Genomic DNA, 20873 nt, shown 5'->3' with positions numbered 1-20873 from the left:
CCGTGCCCCCTGCAATGGAAACATGGAGTCCTAACCACTGGACCACCAGGGAAGTACTCAAGCACCAACTGTAACCACCATCCTTCTTCCACTGAGATGTCTTTGTACCTTGGGCAAAAATCAGTTGACCATATATGTGTGGTTGTTATTTCTGGACTCTATTCTGTTCCATTGATCTATTTATTGATCTTGACACCAATACCACAGTTTTAATCACTGCATTTTTTTTTTTTTAATTCACTGCAGCTTTGTAAGTCTTGAAGTCAGGTAGTGTATGTAAGTCCTCCAATTTTCTTGTTCTTTAAAAAATTGTCTTAACTATTCTAGGTCTTTCACATTTCCATATAGACCTAAGCTTGTCAAGAAGAAAAAAAAAAGCCTGCTAAAATTTTGAGTGGGATTTATAATTCAATTTGGGAAGAAATTACAACTTAATATTGAGTCTTTGGATTCATGAATGTGTTCTCTCCATTTATTTGGGTCTTTTAAATTTTTCTCTGAGGAGTGTTTTATAGCTTTATGCATACAGGTCTTGCATATATTTTGCTAAATATCTCTAAATATCATGTTTATGCTATTGTAAATATTATTAAATTTCAAATTTTAATAGCTGGATATACGATTGATATTTGTACCTTGTGGACTTGTTACTCTCACTTATTAGTCCTAGTTTTTCTTTTAAGTTATCTTAGCATTTTCTACTACATCGTATCATCTGTAAATAAAGACAATTTCTTTCTATCCAATCTACATACAGGCTTATTATTTCTTTTCCTTGTCTTACTGGACTGGCTAGGGCTTCCAGGGCAATATTGTATAGAAGTGGTGAGAGCAGTCATCCTTGCCTTTTTCACAATCTCACATATAAAGCATCCAGTTTTTCACCATTAAGTATGATGGCAGCTGTAGGGTTTTTACAGATACCCTTTCCAAGTTAATTTTCTTTTTATTCCTTTGTCATTGAAAGTTTTTAATCGTGAATGAGTACTGGATTTTTCTGCATCTACTGAGATAATCATGAGGGATATTGGTCTACTGTTTTCTTGTAATGTCTTTGTCTGGTTTTGGTACTAGTAGAATGCTGTTCTCATAACATGAGTTAGGCAATATTCTTTTTTCTACTATTTCTTGAAGAATGTAGAATTGGTATTATTTCTTCCTTAAATATCTTTTAGAATTCACAAGAGAAGCCATTTGGTCCTGGAATTTTCTTTGCAGGAAGGATTTTGACTACAAATTCAATTTCTTTCATACATATAAGGCTATTCAAGTTACCTATTATTTTTTTCTAATATTTGGCTTTTTTCTTTTGGTATCAGTTTTATTGAGATATAATTCACATACTTACAATTCACCCATTATGGTTCAATAATATTCCATTATATGCATATGAAACATTTTGTTTATCCATTCACCAGTTAATGAACATTTGGGTTGCATCCACTCTTTGGCTATGATGAATAACACTGCTATGAACACTCATGTACAAGTTTTTGTGTGGACATGTTTTAATTTCTCTTGAAATTATATACTTACATACCTAAGACTGGAACTGCTGAGTCATATGTTCAACCTTCTGAAGAACTGCCAAACTCTTATTTCTTTTTGGGTGACCTGAGTGACTTGTGTCTTTCAAAAAAATTTGTCCATGTTATTTGTTGAATTTATTGAATAAAGTGGTTTGCAATATTCCTTTATTATCTTTTTATTGTAAGTTCTGTAGTGATGTCCTCTCTTTGCTGATGTTGGTAATTTGTGTCTTCTGTGTAGGGGGTTGGGGGGAGTGGTCAGTCTGGCTAGAGGAGAGGTGTATCAATCTTAGTTTTTCGAAGAAGTAGCTTTTAGTTTCATTTAATTTTCCTACTCTTACTGTTTCCAATTTGACGGCTTTCTGCTCTTTATTATTTCCTTCCTTCAGCCTACTTTAGGTTTAACTGGCTCTTTTTCTAGTTTCTTAAGGGAAAATCTTAGATCTTTGATTCAAGATCTCATATACAAGCAACAAAGATTTACCATATAGCACAAGTAACTAGATTCAATATCTTGTAATAAACTATAATAGAAAATAATCTGAAATAAATAACTGAATTACTGCTGTGCACCTGAAACACAATATTCTAAATCAACTATACTTCAAGGAAGAAAAACAGATCTCATATACACATTTAATGCTATAAATTATCTTTTAAGCATTTAATCCTACAGCTTTGACATATTTTGTTTCCTTCTATTCAATTTTTTTTAACTTCTCTTGCAATTCCTTTTTAGACACATGAGTATTTAGAAGAATGTTGCTTAATTTCCAAATATTTGGGGGATTTTCCAGATTTACTGATTTCTTGTTTAGTTCTGGTGTGGTTAAAGGATGTGGTTTGCATAGTATCAATCCTCTTTAATATATTGTGACATACTTACCAAGAGTTCAAAATCTCTATAACAGAAGATTTGTCTATTTCTCTTGTCAGTTTTCTATTATTAGGTTCATATTCATTTAAGATTATATTCTCTTGGTGGATTTCTTTATCATAAATATCCCTCTTTTATCCCTGGAAATATATTTTGTTCCAAAATCTACTTTGGTATTAATTTAGCCACTCCAACTTCCCTTTCATTTGTGTTTACATGGTATATCTTTTCTACCCCTCTTCTGGTTCACTTGTATTTAAAGTGGGTTTCTTATAGGTAGCATGTTGTTTTGTTTAATTCAGTATGAAAAATCTCTGCCTTTTAATTGCTGTGTTTGGACTATTTACATTCAATATAAGGATCAATATGGTTGTATTTGAAGTTTCCATCTTGCCATTTGTTTTCTATTTGTCTCATCTATTCTTTGTTGTGTACATTTTATACCTTGCCTTCTTCCACTTTAATCATATTGTTAGTTTTTAAAAGCTGGGTAATACTGAGATACCATATTTTATCATATTTATTGTGAGCATCATACAGCTCAGCCCCTTAACTAACTGTGACCTTGAGAAAGTTACCTTTTCTAAGCCTGTTTCTGAAACTGTAAAATGGAGCTAATGAAAGTTCCTACCACAAAAGACTGTTGTGTGAATTCAGTGAGAGCATCGATCAAAGTGCCTGCCACATGGTAATCTTTCAGTAAGTGTTATAGTAATGAATGAATTCAGTGCCAGACAGTGGGGTTAGGCCCTGAGGATGCACGTATTTTCAAATTCTCGTCATTTAGGCAAAAATAAGGACATACTTTTGTAAGCTGCCTTATTAGAGTTTCCTTTTCCATTAATTGTATTTCCTTTGTGAATTATGTCCTTTCACCATCAAAAGATCTCAATGTTTTTCTTAGGTATGAGCTCTTTAGACAGAAAAACTGTGTTAATGCAAAATTTTGCAGTCCCCTTTCTAATACAATTATTTGTAACTGTTAAATCTGACCATATTTTTAAAACTATGATTTTTGTAACTTTCCTGGAGGATATGCCTATTAGAATTTTTTTAAACTTCACTCTTTCAGACATTTTTACAGGCATTTTATATTCTTCACATCCACGAATGTGGTATATCACTTTATCTCTTCCATTAATTCATTCAGTTTCAAAGGAACTTCATATTTTGTATAAACTATAGCTTTTACTAAGTTAGTCTCTCTCCTCTGTGATCACTGTGAATGGGTTAGTTTCCCATTATCTAGCTGGTGAGCGCTGACAGTATGCTCCTGATACTTGTGTCTAGCTTTTATTAAACTTAGTTGGTTCTGTATTGAAATGTTGAGATAACTTGGGCTTTTCAATTCCAAAGTTTTACAATGATCATTCATCTCTCTTTTTTCCCCCCACTCTTAGGTATAAAAACATTAACAATTATTCATTTTGTATTGAGAACCAAAGTAAAAATTGACTGAAATGTTTTCTCCAAAATTCTGTAAAATGTATTACACCTACCACTCCAACACAGTACCTCATGGCAATTGAAATAATGTAATGTTTGTTCCCTGTTAAGATCACCAGGGCAGGTCTATGCCTATCTTTTTCACTGTTGTATCATCAGTGCCTGAACCATTGTGGGTACATTCTTTGACCTTATCTCTGTACTAAGTCCCACAAGTTACAAGAACATTTAAAAAAAAAAAATAACTTTAAGGACTGGCAGTAGTCCAAAAACCATGCTCTAAATTTGTCCCAGGTTACATATTACTAGCTGGATTTCAATTTGGAGTGAAGAGACACTAGACAATCTTATGTAGGGAAAGAGCGTTTTACAAGAGAAGGGGAAGCTTTTAGTATACGGTAGTTGCAGTTAAAATTGCAGGAGTGGGCTTCCCTGGTGGCTCAATGGTTAAGAATCCACCTGTCAATGCAGGGGACACAGGTTAGAGCCCTGGTCTGGGAAGATCCCACATACCACGGAGCAACTAAGCCCGCGCGCCACAACTATTGAGCCTGCACTCTAGAGCCTGCGAGCCACAACTACTGGGCCCACGCGCCAAGAGACCAGGCTCCGCAAAAAGAAAAGCCACTGCAATGAGAAGCCCACGCACTACAACGACGAGTAGCCCCCGCTCTCTGAAACTAGAGACAGCCCACACACAGCAACGAAGACCCAACGCAGACAAAAAAGAAAATTTTTAGAAAATTGCAAGAGTTATCAGTGTTTCAACTATAAGCAACTAAATAAGACGTCCGATGAAATCTGAACAGTATGAACAAAGGTCATATAGATTTACTTCTACGTAAAACAAATGAATTGAATCAAGTCCCTAATAGGTAGTCTTTCCTAGTGTCTGTCATCAGAAGAAATTTGTTAGAGAAGAGAAACCAATGATGAAGGAAGACCTACGGAGGTAGAAATTTTCTTTGGATTTTGAGGCAAAAGGTCAAATTTTGTGGAAGGTCATTCTTAATTTGGCTAATAGTATAATCTCCAGCTAAGGTGCCAGTTGAGCTAGTCTGCTGTTTCTAAATTGTAGCTTCCTCAAGGCAGTTTTAGAATGGGATAGGCTGAGAACTGGGGGACAAGCAGAAACTCTACAAAATGTAACTTAGATGGTTTCTGTTGTATAAATTCTGAATTTGTATCCCTTTTGCACTCCCTTTCATATTTTTAGTCTCAGTTCTTCTATGGGAATTAGGCTTTTTGTTTATACTCAAACCAATGTTAAAGAAAGCAAGTCAGCATAAAGAATATTCCTCTCCACCAAGCTCCTTCCAAAGTTAAGGTAAAGTCAAGGTCCTTGGAGGCTCTGGTTGTTATTTTAGTAAAGAAGCTGGCCTCTACTTAGACATGAATTCTCTGCAAATTAATTAGAATTTTACTTCCCTTTAAAGAGACTATGATTTTTATCTGCCTAGTTCATTGACATATCCCTAAAGCTTAGAATAGTAGGTGTTCAATAAATTCGCAAAAAGTTTTCAACATTTACACCAGCGAAAGGCAGATAACTTTCTCACATTGGAAGATGGTAAGGATAAAGAAAGTCATTAAACTACTTTTAGACTGCTATAAGAAAGCCTTCATCTTACCAGATTTTACTGCTCTATATATTAATTATTTCAAGTTGTGTATTCAAATTTCATCTGCATAAGCAGTTATACTTGTGGTGCCTGTTTTTAGTATACAGTTTTCACTTTAGTACAGAGATTACTAATGACAAATAGGATTTAAGATTGTTCAAATCTTTACAGAGAACTTTTGATATTGCCAGTAAGTACAGTTTCTAAAAGACGAACTAACAAAGTTTGGTCAAGGAAACAAAGAAAAACATCATAATCAGTTATCTTCTTGAGGGTACAGTCATTTAACGTGATTTAATTTATACTACTTAGATTCCTTTATAAAAGGATGTCTTGAAGGTTTTTTAAAATATTTATTTGGTTGTACCAGGTGTTAGTAGCGGCAGGTGGGTGGGCTCCTTAGTTGCAGCATGCGAACTCTTAGTTGCAGCATGCGAACTCTTAGTTGCAGCATGCGTATGGGATCTAGTTCCCTGACCAGGGAACAAACCTGGGTCCCCTGCATTGGGAGCACAGAGTCTTACCCACTGCACCACCAGGGAAGTCCCAAGGATGCCTTGAGTTCTTGAAGACAGTAAATAAATAAGAGTAAAAATCGGGACGAAATTCAGCTATGTGGCAGATTAGTTTCAGTATATCAGGAATAACTAATTCCAAGTTCACTCACTCCAAATACCCCTGCACAATAGACTATTCTCCCAAATGTTGGATTTAAGCTTCCATCACAAATTAATATTAAAACAGGCTATAGGGGGCTTCCCTGGTGGCGCAGTGGTTGAGAGTCCGCCTGCCGATGCAGGGGACACGGGTTCGTGCCCCGATCCAGGAAGATCCCACATGCCGCAGAGCGGCTGGGCCCGTGAGCCATGGCCGCTAAGCCTGCGTGTCGGGAGCCTGTGCTCCGCAACGGGAGAGGCCACAACAGTGAGAGGCCCGCGTACCGCAAAAAAAAGCAAACAAGAAAACAACAACAAAAAAAAACCAGGCTGTAAGTCTTTGAGATTTAAATTCCAGCCTGTTTAAGCAGTGATTGATTCATATTAGCTTTATGCTCCCAGTTATTCTTGGAGTAGGCTTTGATTCTAGATACTTTTTACTGAACTGTTTTAGAAAATTGAAAAGGTGAGAACTTCTGCCCCAGGAACAGATTACATATTCTCTTCACTTTACATTCCTCAATGTTCTATCAAGATAACTATACCTACCGATACATTTAAAAATCTGACTCAAGCCTTTTTTTCCATATGGCTATGCTACTTGGCTGTATCTTGAACTAGGACTAAACTCCTGTAGTACAGCACTGTAAAGAAGTCCAATTCAGGACCCTCTGTCATGGTTTATTCCCTGAAAAATTCTCAAAGGCTCATCACTCCTACTCATCCCCACAGTACTCAACTTCCCAGGAATGTTCAGATCACACAACTAGAAAAGCACCAACCTGGGAGACAGATTAGTGAGCCCACGCAGTTGAAAACCCAACCATAAGAGCAGAACTTTTAGGTCCACTCCCTATTTAACATTTTTTTTTCAAAATTAATTTATTTACTTACTTATTTGGCTGTGCCGAGTCTTAGTTGTGGCACACGGGATCTAGTTCCCTGACCAGGGATCAAACCTGGGCCCCCTGCACTAGGAGCAGAGTCTTAGCCACTGGACCACCAGGGAAGTCCCTTCTTTAACATTCTGAATAACGGTAAAGTGCAATGTTTTCTAACCCTCATTTAGGAAATCAAGCCCTTCAAAGAGTAAGATTAACAGAACCTTTCCAACTTCCCTGTGTTGGCTGTCAATAAAGCCCAACATTTCCTCCAAACATGACATGGTAGCCAGGTCCACTGATTCCCACCTCCTGGTATTAATATCCCCTCCCATACTACCAGGCTAGTACAATGGCTGGTCTGTGTGACCAATGCAATATGGCAGAAGTAATAAGTATGTCACTCTGAAGGTAGGTCATACAAGAGTATGGCTTCTGCTTACTCTCTTGGATCACTCGCTCTGGGGCAAGTCAGCTGCCAGCTGTCACTCAGGCAGCCCTGGAGAGACACCCACATAGTGAGGAACTGAACGCCTCCAACAACCAAGAGAGTCAGTCATCTCAGAAGTGGCTTCTCCAGCCCCGGCTGACAGTCCTGTAACCTGATGAGACCTTAAGCCAGAACCACGTAACTAAGCTGCCTTTGGATTCCTCACTCAGAAACCGGGTGATGATGCATGTTCATTGTTTTAAGCTGTTAAATTTGGGGATGATATGATTAAGACACATCGGGCAAAGATCACCCATTGTTTCTTGAATGGAATAAGCAAAATTCTAACACTTTTGACTAAGATACTGAGTTAATTTTGTTAAAGACAAAATTCTAAATTCGTATTTGTTTGGTACTCAGAAAAAACTTAAAAAGCAATTCCCAACTCACTCAACTAAACTCCTTCCTCACTGTTAACAGAAAGAAAAAAATCTGAATATATGTTCTCTCTAGTCAATGCACACTGCTAATTAGCTCACAGCCTAAAGTGTCAGGTGCTTTTAACAATTGCGTTCAAAATATAGTAACAGTAAGACAGCTCTTCAGATCTTATTTTTTCTCTCATTGGGACTGAACTGCAGATACCAGGCAGTGTTTCTAGCAAGTTCCAAAAGGTCTGAATTAGGAGGCCTTGATTACACTTGGCCTATTTTAATTAGTTTTAAGTTAGGTCTTAAAGAAAAGTGAAAGTACATAAACCAGTATGGGCAACAGTAAACAATGACTACATATATAGTTGCTGATCTCAGAATTCAACACAATGCATTTACATTTCTTTGACATTTACCAGACATCACAGATTACTACCAGAACATCATGTAAGTTTATTTCAGATGTAACAGCAATGTTAAAATCAACAAGTTTAAATCTTAACTGCACCAAATAAACTCAGCTATTTAAGTATTTTTAAAGTTATTCCCTCCAAAAAACTGAGGGAGCTTTTCTTTTCCACCCCATATGTCATGGTTTCCCAATAGTTCTATTTTTGGAGGACTTTCAATTGATGAGTAAGCCACTTTGGGGATATTTCAGAACTTCTTTCCCCAAATGAAAACTAATCTGGACAAATTATATATTGCATAGATTTCTCTGCAGATTCTTTTCTTTAGAACCTAAATGCAATTACCATACAATATAATGTTTATCTATTTGCCCTACAGAAAAAAACTATCTACCCTGAAAAATATGATGGATATATCCTGTGATCTTCCAGTTAATAGAATTTACCTCAACGATAATTTTTATCAAAATAACCAACTGAACATGGGACATTATTTCAGTCTTTACTGACTCATAGGCACGTGAACTAGTGCCCAGCTTCCACCTCTTCTACATCCTCCTCCTCCATAAGTGGATGGAATTATTTCATGTAAGTTTGATGTAGGACAATTCACCCTTTACAAACACTTACAATTTAGGTTAAAGTCAGTGACTAGTGTGGAAAAAGAAACACTAAAATGATAGGGAGCCTACACACTCAATTCAAAATTTAATATTTTTTCCTCCATAAATAATATGTACTTAATTGTCATGAGGCAGCTATTCGGTTTTCATTAACCACATTCAGGGATACATTCATAGGACTGATTAGATAGTCCAGGTGAAATGGTTATAGAAATAGAGGCAGTGTCATCTCACAAAACTCATTTATATATCAAAATCTATTCTGATATGCGAAGTTTACAAAAAGGCTGAATCTTCAAACTAATTATGCCTTCTGTAACTCAAGCATTCTTCTCTTGGCAAGAGCAAGCTGAAGCTTATCCATGAAGGTAAAGGTGCTTAATGCTAAACTTTTCTTCTAAGCTTAGATTTGGACTGCTTAAGAAACGGATACCCAAGAAACCAGCATGGTCTTTCTACATTTTTACTATCTTAAGATTATAACCCTATAAATTCATTTATCAACTATCTTCCTTTTCTATATTATACTTGGCACTCAACTAAGACTGCTGAAGTCTATTGTACCTTGTATTTTTACATTCTCAAATAAGAACTTAAGATTATAAAATGTGCATAAACATTGTGTAAAATAATTTTGTCATTCAATATATTTGAAGAGATGAAACTTTTATGCCAGAATTTACATAAGAGGATAAATATTATGAATCAATCTTCCTTTTAAAGTCAAATGACAGAAAATTCAAGCTCTGTGCATTGTTTTAAAGTCTAATGAAAACATTTCTTGGGCCACCAGTATTGGCAATGTAGAAAATTTTAAATATTGGAGATGGGATTATGGAGGAAAACATGAAAATTTCAGATGTCTTCTATCTTACAAAAAGTTATCGACCCGTCAAAGCCACTCCCTATGTGCCAGGAAACGATCTGGCATAAACCAGTCCTGTCAGTAGAGGAGGTCACAGTGACATTTGCGTTATTAACACTTCTAGACTTCTACTTTTTCCAAGAATAGAAGCAATATGTTTAATAATTCCCCCACCCCCAAATCCTTAAACTCAATATCACAGGCACAGAATGTAAGCAAATCTGGGATGTTCTCCAACAGATAAGCAATTAGCACAGCTATGTCATTCTCAAAAATACTGTCTAGATATTCCTTCCTCTAAAATCAAATGCTCAGTGGCCACACTTCTAACCGTCTGCATTAGCTGACATTAAATGCATTTATTGTGCCACAAGTCCATCTAAGCTTCCTTTTAGGTATTTTTTAATATGTCCAAGAGACAACACCTGCTTCAGGTTTATTTAGGGGCATTGACCTATAAGGACATCACTCCATTTTTAAGGTTTGACTAACTATTGTGGATTTACTGAAGAAAAAGGACAGGAGAAAAAAAAGCAAATCACAACAAACCTCTTTAGGTCAGTTAAAGGCCATTATCTCTAGCTGGGATATTAAAAAAAATTAATCTCACCAGCCCACACTCCTAAAGTTAATGCCACTTCTAACAATCAACAGCAGGAAAAATAAACCTGCTAACAACCAGCCCACTCATTAGCAAAAAGCAGTTTAACTCAAATGCTGAGACCAAAGTATAATACTACTTACTCAGACTGTCCCAGCCACCGTCAGCCACCAGCGAGGAAGGAAGAAATAACTGCTTAACAGAACAAAATAAACTTAGTATTTCTTACAAGGATAACAATGGTCCAACTCCTGAGATAATACTCAGAAGGACAAAAGGTGGAGTGAAGGCAATGTATAGGGATTAGTATCCCACAAAATCTTGAAAACCCCAAAGTACCACAAACACACTAAACTTGTCTATGAGTTAGAGAACAAGATATTGCTGCTGCTGCTTCTTGTCCTTTGAAATATACAATATTTTGTAGGCTCTGCCCTTCAATGTGAAAGCAGGACATTAAAAAAAAAAAATGAAATGGACACTCAAGTTTTCGGGACCATATATCTTAACTGTGAAACTAAACAGATCTATACCTTCTCCTTCCTACAATCAAACCACCTCATAAAAATAAGAAAACTAAAACAATCCAAACATGATTAATAAATCCTTAAAAGTTTAAAACTTTTAGAGGAAAGGGAAGGAAGTTTTGAAAGGAGGAAACACAAGAATGAGGAAGGGGGAAAGGTTTAAAAGAAAGGGGGGGGGATCAATGGGCCTCTCTTTTATTTGGCGACAAGCAAGTGCAAGAAAGTTCATCTGTAATTTGTTCAGTTGTCTGTCTTCTGCACATCTGCGTTCTGGCCAGAAGGGACTTTGAGGTTTTTCTGCAGCACATGAGCATCAGCGGGCTCTATCCTCTTATAGTAGTTCTTCTTTGTCTCAATAATCTCAAAGCCAAACTTTCTGTAGAAGTCAATTGCAGACTCATTGCTGATCTGGACATGCCTGAGATACAAGAGGGTATCGGAAAAAAAAAAATTAAGATTCCATCAGCTTTTATGTGTCCTCCACAGATAGCTATTGGTTGGAGCTGGAATACTGCAGACATTTGTTAGACTCTCTTTACAATTACTAGTTATCAACAAAGATTAGGTATTCATTTCAGAGAAACTTTGATGACAAATTTATACTTCTAACTTTTTTTTTTTTTTTTGCAGTACGTGGACCTCTCTCACTGTTGTGGCCCTTCCCATTGCAGAGCACACGCTCCGGACTCGCAGGCTCAGTGGTCATGGCTCACGGGCCCAGCCGCTCTGCGGCATGTGGGATCTTCCCAGACCGGGGCACGAACCCGTGTCCCCTGCATCGGCAGGCGGACTCTCAACCGCTGCGCCACCAGGGAAGCCCTCTAACCTAACTCTTAATCTAATATTTGGAAGACAGCTAGCTGAGATGAGGAGATGCAGGAACAGCATTTATTCTTAAAATCAACAAAGGTTAAAGTATCATAACATTTTTTATTTCAAGAGGAGAAAAGGTTTCTGTAACTAAAAGTACGTAGATAACTATAGGGATGATTCAAAGACCATAGTAACACATTAAAAAATAAACAAAACCTAGGGTCTCAAATGCCTGAATATATCTTTCTGATTGATAAAAAACATGTTAGATTTTGAAAATAATTTGTGCTTTCTCAATTACTCCTCAAAACAGCATTATATAATTTAATCTCTCCCAATGCCAAAGTGAAAATGAGAATAATCTCAATATCTGTATTATAAAGAATCCACATAGGGAACTATATTCAATCTCCTGGGATAAACCAAAATGGAAAAGAATATTAAAAAAGAACGTATGTATGTGTATAAGTCACTTTGCTGTACAGCAGAGATTGGCACAGCATTGTAAATCAACTATACTTCAATGAAAAAAAAAAAGAAAAAGAATCCATAGTTGCCACCTTAGCCTTACTCTTAAGATTCAAGTATAAATCAGCTAGGTACTCTCTGATTTTGATGATTAAATTCTACTACTAATGAGCATGTCACTGAGAGCCTTGAACAAAACTCAGAGTGCAAACAGATGGCATGATAAAAGTAATATTAATGGTATTAATTTCTTAAATTCTGAAGATCTGAGTTTTAATCTTGGTTTCACATATGTGACTTTGGAGCTCCCACCCCAATGTAATAAAGCAAAACAAGAATGTTTTATCACAGGTTCATTATCTATTATTAAAACAAACTTCGTAACTACCACTTCCATGGTATTTCCCAAAGACAATAAGTGACCAGATTTTAAATTTTCTAGTAAAGATTTCTATTGCCAATTTATTAAATTCTTTAGATAAGATCATTAAATATGACTTTACTTACAGATAGATGTTGTCAAAAGTGCCATCTTTTTCACAGATGTTTAAGACATGATTTAACATTTTAGTTCCTATTAACAAGACAAACAGCAAATAAGTAATCTCATAAAAATCAATCTTTAAACTAAACATCTTACTGAGTCCTAATAGAATTTGAGGTAAACACCAGACATCCTGATTTTCCACAATTTTTTTCTCTCTACACTACCTTCTGTGTTTAAAACTGCTAGCAGACAAGCAATCTTTATATACAGCCCTTCCAGGAAGAAGGAAAACAGAAAAAGCAAAAGGGGTATTAGTAACAAATCTATTTATATATAGGGCTTTCAATTCAATTATGTTCAACTGACATATAAAACAGTTCTTTTCCACCTTACTTTATATAATTCAGTAACCCTTTCCCAGTATTCCTAGAAGAAATATTGCCTTAGTGGGGTCAGGAACAGTACCAATGTATTTATGCTTCTTTAAAGAAAAAAACAAAACCAAAACCCACAAATAATTTTACCTATTCCTAGCCTTCGGTATGGTGCCAGACATCCTAGTGTCATGATGTAAAGTCTCTTCTGATTCTGTGAATGATCCACCCTACAGCATACTGCACCTACTGCAATATCATTGAAATAGGCTGCCACAGAAAATATAAAGATACAAAGTTTAGCAGACAGAATAACACATTTTACTGAATCTTTCCCTGCCCTTGTACAACGACTAAATTGTTATTAGCATTAATTAAATTTTATCAGGTACTCTGAGTATCAATAGCCTCAAAAATATCCTATACCTTCAGAATTTAAGACCCCTCTTAAATATGTGAAAACACAGACACAGCCTAAATAAGAAAAGATATTTAGCATTTCCTTTTGAAATTCAAGTATTTTATTTTATCTTGATTTTTCTAAGAACCTGGATCACCCCCATTTCCTCACTTGTAAAACAAGGAGATTAAATCAGTTAACTCTTTTTTTGTCCTGATATTAAAAACTAGAGGTCAAGAACATGAATAAACAAACGAAGGGAAGAAGAAAAACCATATCATACCAAGTTTTGCTAGCTCGCCAACCTCCAGCACATCCTTATAGAACTTGTCATTGTAGCTGACTGGAAAGATCACCTGGTTTAATCTCTTCAACTGCTTAATATTGTGTGGTGTCACATCTCCCAGCTCGATCCGGCTACTGGAACAAACCAAAATGTACTCAATAAAATATAATTAGCTTCATTTGTTAAGATGGACATATTAAAAGGGTACCAAGTCTTTTTTACATGACTGATAAATCCAACCCTTTCACAGTAACCTTACACTCCTATGAAGATCACCACTAATAAGCAGATTTTGCCAGTCATTCCATCCAGGTTCCAACTCCTAGCTTTCATACAATTGTATACATTTAGAGACAAATACAGTAAACAACAATTACTAAGAAGGCCAGAATAATAATCTACATATAATGTTGAAATTTTCAGAAAAATTTAAAGACATCTATTACTGATCAAAAAGACTGATGATACCTAATTGGCAAAGGGGTGGCAAGTAAGATATTTATACTCTGCTGGCAGGGATGTAAATAGATACAGTATCTCTGGAAGACAATCTACAACTATGTACTAAAAAGTCTAAAAAGTACACCTCCTTTGTCAAAGTATCCCCACTCTAGGAATTTATTCTAAGAAAATAATTAAAATATGCAAGAATCACGTGTATTCTGGTCACTGGACACAGGAACCACATACACCAGAGTCACAGAGGGTGGCGACCAAATCCAGATTCCTGGACGTCCCACCCCCACCCCCTTCAGAAGCAGTCTCTGGAAATGGAACATGGGAATCTACATTTCAGAAACAAAACAAAACCAACCAACCAAACAAAACAAACCCCAGCTTGAAAACTACTTATCAAGAACACAACAGTAGCATCGCTAAGTAACCATACTTAACCAAAACAATCGGCTCCATGGGAAAAGGGATAACCACTAAAAAGTTTCAGACTCATGGTAATAAAGCTGATTTGCCTACAGAGCTGTCAACAAATTTTTAAGCGCTCAAATCAATCTCACCACCACATGCTAAAGGTTGATCAATAGTGACAAGACAAACCTGAATAGCATCTACACAATTTTTCTTCCTATTATCACCAGCACTATCATTTGTAGAGGTTGCTTATATACACTATTTGCCTTCTTAAAAACCTTAACACACCTGAAACTAACACAACATTGTTAATCAACTATACTCCAATATAAAATAAAAAATTTTTAAAAATTAAAAAAAAATCTTAACAGTGGGTCATAAAAACATTTAAAGAAAACAATGTCATCCACCTGCCAATGCAGGGGACACAGGTTCAATCCCTGGTCCGGGAAGATCCCACCAGGTGCCACAACTATTGAGCCTGCGCTCTAGAGCCCGCGAGCCACAACTACTGAGCCGACGTGCCACAGCTACTGAAGCCCGCGTGCCTAGAACCTGTGCTCCGCAACAAGAGAATCCACCACAATGAGAAGCCCGCACATTGCAATGAACAGAAGTCTCCGCTAGCCGCAACTAGAGAAAACCTGAGCACAGCAACGAAGACCCAACGCAGCCAAAATATAAATTTAAAAAATAGTATCTTATAAAAAAAATTGTCAAATCAAACTAAAAATGAGTTCAAAAATAAACAAAACAATCTGATGCCAACCAAGCAGCTAGAAAATGACGTATGTCCTACACTAGGTGCTAGTTCCACATCACAACTGCATTAGTCAATAGCAGGAAAATGCAAACAATGCACCCTAATTAACCATTTACATCATATGCACAGAGGTTTTGAAAGCTCTCTGTTACAGAAACGACTAAACAAGAAAGCTAATCATCACACTTTTATAATGGTTAAAAAAAAAAAAGGAAAAGAAAAAAATCTGAGTGTCCACCATTAGGGGACTGGTTAATTAAATAAAGCATGATACATTTATATTAGAAAGACATTGATATAGTTTCCTGGGAATATATATAAATGTATCTCCAACTTTTGTTAACATACAGAAAAATGTTTAAAAGCACATTCAAACAATGTGTGGTTTGTGGATAACTTTTATAACAATATTCTCTGAAATGTTAATAAGATAATCAGAAACAACCAGAATGTATTACAGTTCTTAAAGAACAAAAAAACCTGATTACAGACCATTATACTCATTTGGAACTTTAGCCTTCCTGCCTCAATTATTTCATTTGTATGCTACTGTTTTTCATTATTCACTATTGTGACCAACCACCCTTGTGTATCTTGCATGTCTTCTTAAAATGTAAGCGCACTGAGTTTCTTAGCAGCCACACGAAATTTTAAGATGCAGGCATCTTAGTAAAAAATATATAGATCTGTTATATTCTCTTTCAATTTCTAGCCACATGAGTAAATATGGCCTTCTTCCCAAGTATTTGACTAAAATGAATTCCCTTCATGACTCATGTCTCTTTTTTAAAATTTATTTAATTTTTATTTATCTTTGGCTGCATTGGGTCTTCGTTGCTGCGCGTGGGCTTTCTCTAGTTGCCACGAGCAGGGGCTACTCTTTGTTGCCGTGCACAGGCTTCGCAGTGTGTGGACTTCTCATTGCACTGGCTTCTCTTGTTGCGGTGCACAGGCTCTAGGCGCGAGGGCTTCTGTAGTGGTGGCACGTGGGCTTAGTAGTTGCGGCGCATGGGCTTAGTTACTCCATGGCATGTAGGATCTTCCTGGACCAGGGATCGAACCCATGTCCCCTGCATTGGCAGGCGGATTCTTAACCACTGTGCCACCAGGGAAGTACTGAGTCATGTCTTCTTTACTAGGTTACGTCTCATTCACAGAAAAACTTCCCTTTTCATTAAAGCACACCCTGGCTTTCTCTTCTTTAAGGCTGAGGTAAATGACATTTCACCTTAAAATACAGGGATCACATCTTACCTGCACAGTCTCTTCTTTTTTTTTTAAAAAAAGGATTCCTCCCACTTAATTAATACATCCATCACCTACCTTTTTTTTTTTTTTTTTTTTGGTGAGAACATTTAAGTTCTACTCTCTTAGCAAATTTAAATTATACGATACGGTGTTATCAAATATGTTATACTTTAGATTCTCTGAACTTATTCACCTTATAGCTGAAAGTCTGTACACTTTAACCAACCTTTCCCTATCTTCCCCACCTGGAAACTACTTTTCTACTCTCTTTCTATGAGCTTGCCTTTTTTTTTTTTTTAAGATTCCACATACAAGTAATAAAGTAATACTATGCGGTATTTGTCTTTATCTGGCTTATTTCACTCAGCCTAATGCTACTCTTTAATATCGTACCACAGATTGGGTGCAGTAATTTATTTTAAATATAAGATAGCTTATTATATTGATTATATTTAGAACACATCATTTAAAAATTAATCCAGGGGAATTCCCTGGCGGTCCAGTGGTTAGGACTCCTTACTTCCACTGCAGGGGGCTCGGGACCGATCCCTGGTTGGGGAACTAAGATCCCGCATGCCACACAGGGAAAAAAAAAATTACTCCACTGCACTTAAAAGCCAGTCTCTGTATTTTAATAGTGATTGAAAAATTACATTATGAAATCTAATAGTAAAAAACAATAAAGGAAAACTTCAGAATCTAGGAAGTTAAGATTCCAGATAATAAGTGAAAGAACTTGAGTTTTTAAGAGTTTAAGAATAACTTCTAGGTAATTACCATGCTTCAAGTATAAGTTTTAAAAGGATAATAACCAGGTATTTCATGACTTCATACAGAAGGAAAAGGTGGTCATGGTGCAGTGTGGTAGACTGAAACTAATAAAAGGTAACTACTAAAAAAATTTCCATTAGGGTGGGCAGATCAAGACTAAATACAGAATACAATATTGAATCATTAGAGAATAAGCAGCTTAATCTTACCATGCCTAATTTTAAAAAAAAAAGTGTGTCTTGATTAAAAAAACAAACAAACGCAACACCATAGAAATGAGTTAGACATATAGTCTTCTAATATTCTTCTATGCACATATATACTGACAAGTTTTAAAACAGAATTGGAATACTGTATTGTTCGGTAGCTGTTTAAGAAAGAAATTAATCAAGTTTGATTTTTTTTAAATTGAAGTATAGTTGATTTACAATATTGTGCCAATCTCTGCTGTACAGCAAAGTGACTCAGTTTTATACATATATACATTCTTTGTTTAATATTCTTTTCCATTATGGTTTATCCCAGGAGACTGCATATAGTTCCCTGTGCTATACAGTAGGACCTTGCTGTTTATAATCAACTTTTATTATTACCAGACTGTCAGCATATACTAGAAACAGAATTATTAAATGTCTATTAAATATAACTTTGTCAGCAAAATGCACCTTCAGATACAGTTTAACTCTCCTGAACATGATATGTCTGACTGAAATGGAACTTTTCTGTAATCCTGATCACTTAGCTCCAAATTATTCTAAGATGTGGATATTCTAAATATATCAGAGTAATATCATCAACTTGTAAATATAATTCAGTAAAGAACATGTAGTACCAAAGGCATAAACATAGTTATGTAGGAATATCAAGTAAATTAGAACATCATTTGACTGTAAACAACCAAAAGCTTTTAGAAGTTAAAAGAACTTGATTAGAAAATTAAATAATAGAGATTTTAAGAACTCCATCATGAATCTTAAATTTTCTATAGTTCTTATGAACATAATAGTTGCCTATTCAAAGCATAAATCAGTTCTATTTCAATATTTCAACACCTATGTGCTAACACCTGGAATGCAAAGGAGTTTACATTCATGTATTCCCCAAACCACAGGCAGTTTGCTATAGTAAAACAAAGTATGCTTTGTGTACATGTGGAAGCCGGGGCTGGAGAGGAGGGCCTTGCACATCAAGATGGTACTTCATTGTCTTCTCTACATTCTCTCGGTGACCTCAATCTATATATAGTCCTATGGATTTAATGCTGCCAACTCCCAAATTTCTGTCTCTAGCCTAGAAATCACTCCTAAATGCCAAAGCATCTCTAGTAGACAGCTCAAATTAAACATATCCAACACTAGCTATCTGATCTTCCCCACAAAATGTGCTTCACCTGAAGCTTTCCCTATCTAAGTTGGTGGCCTTTCCATTCTTGGCTGCAAGTTTACTCTCTCACCTCCTTTAGGTCTGTTCAAATGATATGTCAGGAAGTCTTACTCTGACACACTCTTTTTTTCCCTTATAATATTCTTGATAGGTTTTCGTATCAATAAGGTTTCTTGGCCTCAAAGAAAGTTTGGAAGTGTTCTTCTTGCTCTTCAGTTCTGTCAATGCTTGCTTCTGTATTTTCAAGTTATGTTATTAACAGCATAAATATTTGGGACTGTTATGAGTTGATGAATTGATCCTGTTATCATTTTGAAATGTCCCTCTTCGCTGTAATATTCCTTGCCTTAAAGTCTACTTTGTTTATCATAAATATAGACACACTGTTTTCTTCTAATCAATGTTGCATGGTATATCTTCTACCACCCTTTACTTGGAACTTCTGTGGCCTTATATTTAAAGTGTCTTTTTATAAACAGCAAATGCATAAGAGTCTTGTTCCTTTAATTTGGTAATCAGAGTATTTAGTCTGTTCAGATTTAATATAATTATTGTCATAGTGTATTCAAGTCCACCAGCTTGCAATTTTCTAATTTGTATCAACTATTAGTTGCTCCTTTATTTTCCAGCCGTTTTGGGGGGTCAATTTACTTTCTTAGGGAAAAAAAAATTTCTTAGCTAAAAGAAAACAAAACAAAACTTTTAAAAGTTCACATAAACCTTTTTTTAATTCCTTTTTTTTTTTTTTGCTGCATGGCTTGTGGGATCTTAGTTCCCCAACCAGGGATCGAACCCAGGCCCACAGCAGTGAAAGCACCAAGTCCTAACAACTGGACCGCCAAGGAATTCCCTATATAAAATTAAATTAACTTCAGGCATATAGTTCTGAGTTTTGACAAATACATATAGTCACCTAACTACCACAATTATCAAGAAACACAATGGTTCTATCACCCCAAAAGTCTCTCACATGACCCTTTGTAGTTCAGCTCTACCACCACTCCCACAGAACCATTAATGTTTTCTGTTTCCCATAGTTTTGCCTTTTCAAGAATACCACATAAATGGAATCACACAATACATTCCCATTTTCTTGGCTTCTTTCATTCAGCACAATGCCTTTGAGATTCACCACACTACTGTATCAACTTCATTCCTTGCTATTGCTGAGTAGTACTCCATTGTATGGATGTACCATGGTTTATACTTTTGTTGAAGGGCATTTGGGTGTTTCCAGTTTTTGGAGATTATGCATAAAGCTGCCACAAACAATTTATGTACAGGTTCTTGTGTGAACATAAGTTTTTCTTTCCCTTGAATACATACATAGGAGAGGGGATACTGGATCATTAGTTAAGTGTACAAGAGTTTCAGGTGTTCTGCATCGAAACCAGTGTTTGACACTATCAACTTTTAAAATTTATGCCATTCTAATAGGTGTGTACTGACATTTCACTGCAGTTCTAATTTGCATATCCCTAAATAATGGTGAACATCTTTTCATGTACTTCTTTGCTACCCATATTATCTTCGTTGGTAAAGGTGCTGTTGAAATTTTTTGCTCTTAAAAAAATCCTGGGTTCCAACTGAGATTTAAGTTACTGTGAATACATGTCCTTTGCGAGTTATGTATGTTGCAGAGGATTTCTCCCAGTCTGTGGCTTTTTTCATTTTCTTAACAGTGTTTTTCACACAGCAGAAGTTATACATTTTGATGAATTTCTTTTGTGGATCATGCTTTTCAGGGTAATATCTAACAAATCTTTGCCTAACCCAAGGCCACTAACATTTAGATTTTTGTTTTCTTCTAGAAGTTTTATTACATTTAGGTGTATGAGCCTCATCCCCTTACAACCCTCTCATTTATTTTTCTCTTAAACAGCCCTCTTGAGGTATAATTTACATACTATAAAATTCACCTATTTTAAGTGTACAATTCAATGGTTTTAAACTATTTATAGGGTTGTGAAATCATCACCTCAATTCAGCTTTAGAGTACTCACATCACACCCCCAAAATCCCTTGTGCACAGCTGAGATAGATCCCCTTACCTACTCCAAGCCAACCACTAAATCTACCTTCTTTCTAAAGACTTGCCATTTCTGAACATTTCAT

General features: G+C 35.9%; 1 protein-coding gene across 1 annotated transcript in view; it reads right to left on the bottom strand.

Annotated features, from left to right (window-relative positions):
* Positions 1-1058: 1058 nt before the first annotated feature.
* The window catches only part of NAA50 (N-alpha-acetyltransferase 50, NatE catalytic subunit), a 31774-nt gene continuing 11959 nt past the window's right edge, over positions 1059-20873 (bottom strand). The window contains exons 2-5 of the mRNA XM_079921772.1: positions 13724-13860; positions 13191-13310; positions 12687-12753; positions 1059-11316 (exon numbers count right to left, since the gene is read on the bottom strand). Coding sequence (XP_079777898.1) covers positions 11139-11316; positions 12687-12753; positions 13191-13310; positions 13724-13860 — 502 coding nt within the window. The 3' untranslated portion in view covers positions 1059-11138. The remainder of the gene's footprint in view (positions 11317-12686; positions 12754-13190; positions 13311-13723; positions 13861-20873) is intronic.

Source organism: Stenella coeruleoalba (assembly GCF_951394435.1).
Source record: "Stenella coeruleoalba genome assembly, chromosome: 5".
NCBI lineage: Eukaryota > Metazoa > Chordata > Mammalia > Artiodactyla > Delphinidae > Stenella > Stenella coeruleoalba.
Note: the sequence above shows the minus strand (reverse complement) of the source record. Positions and strands in the feature narration are given on the sequence as shown.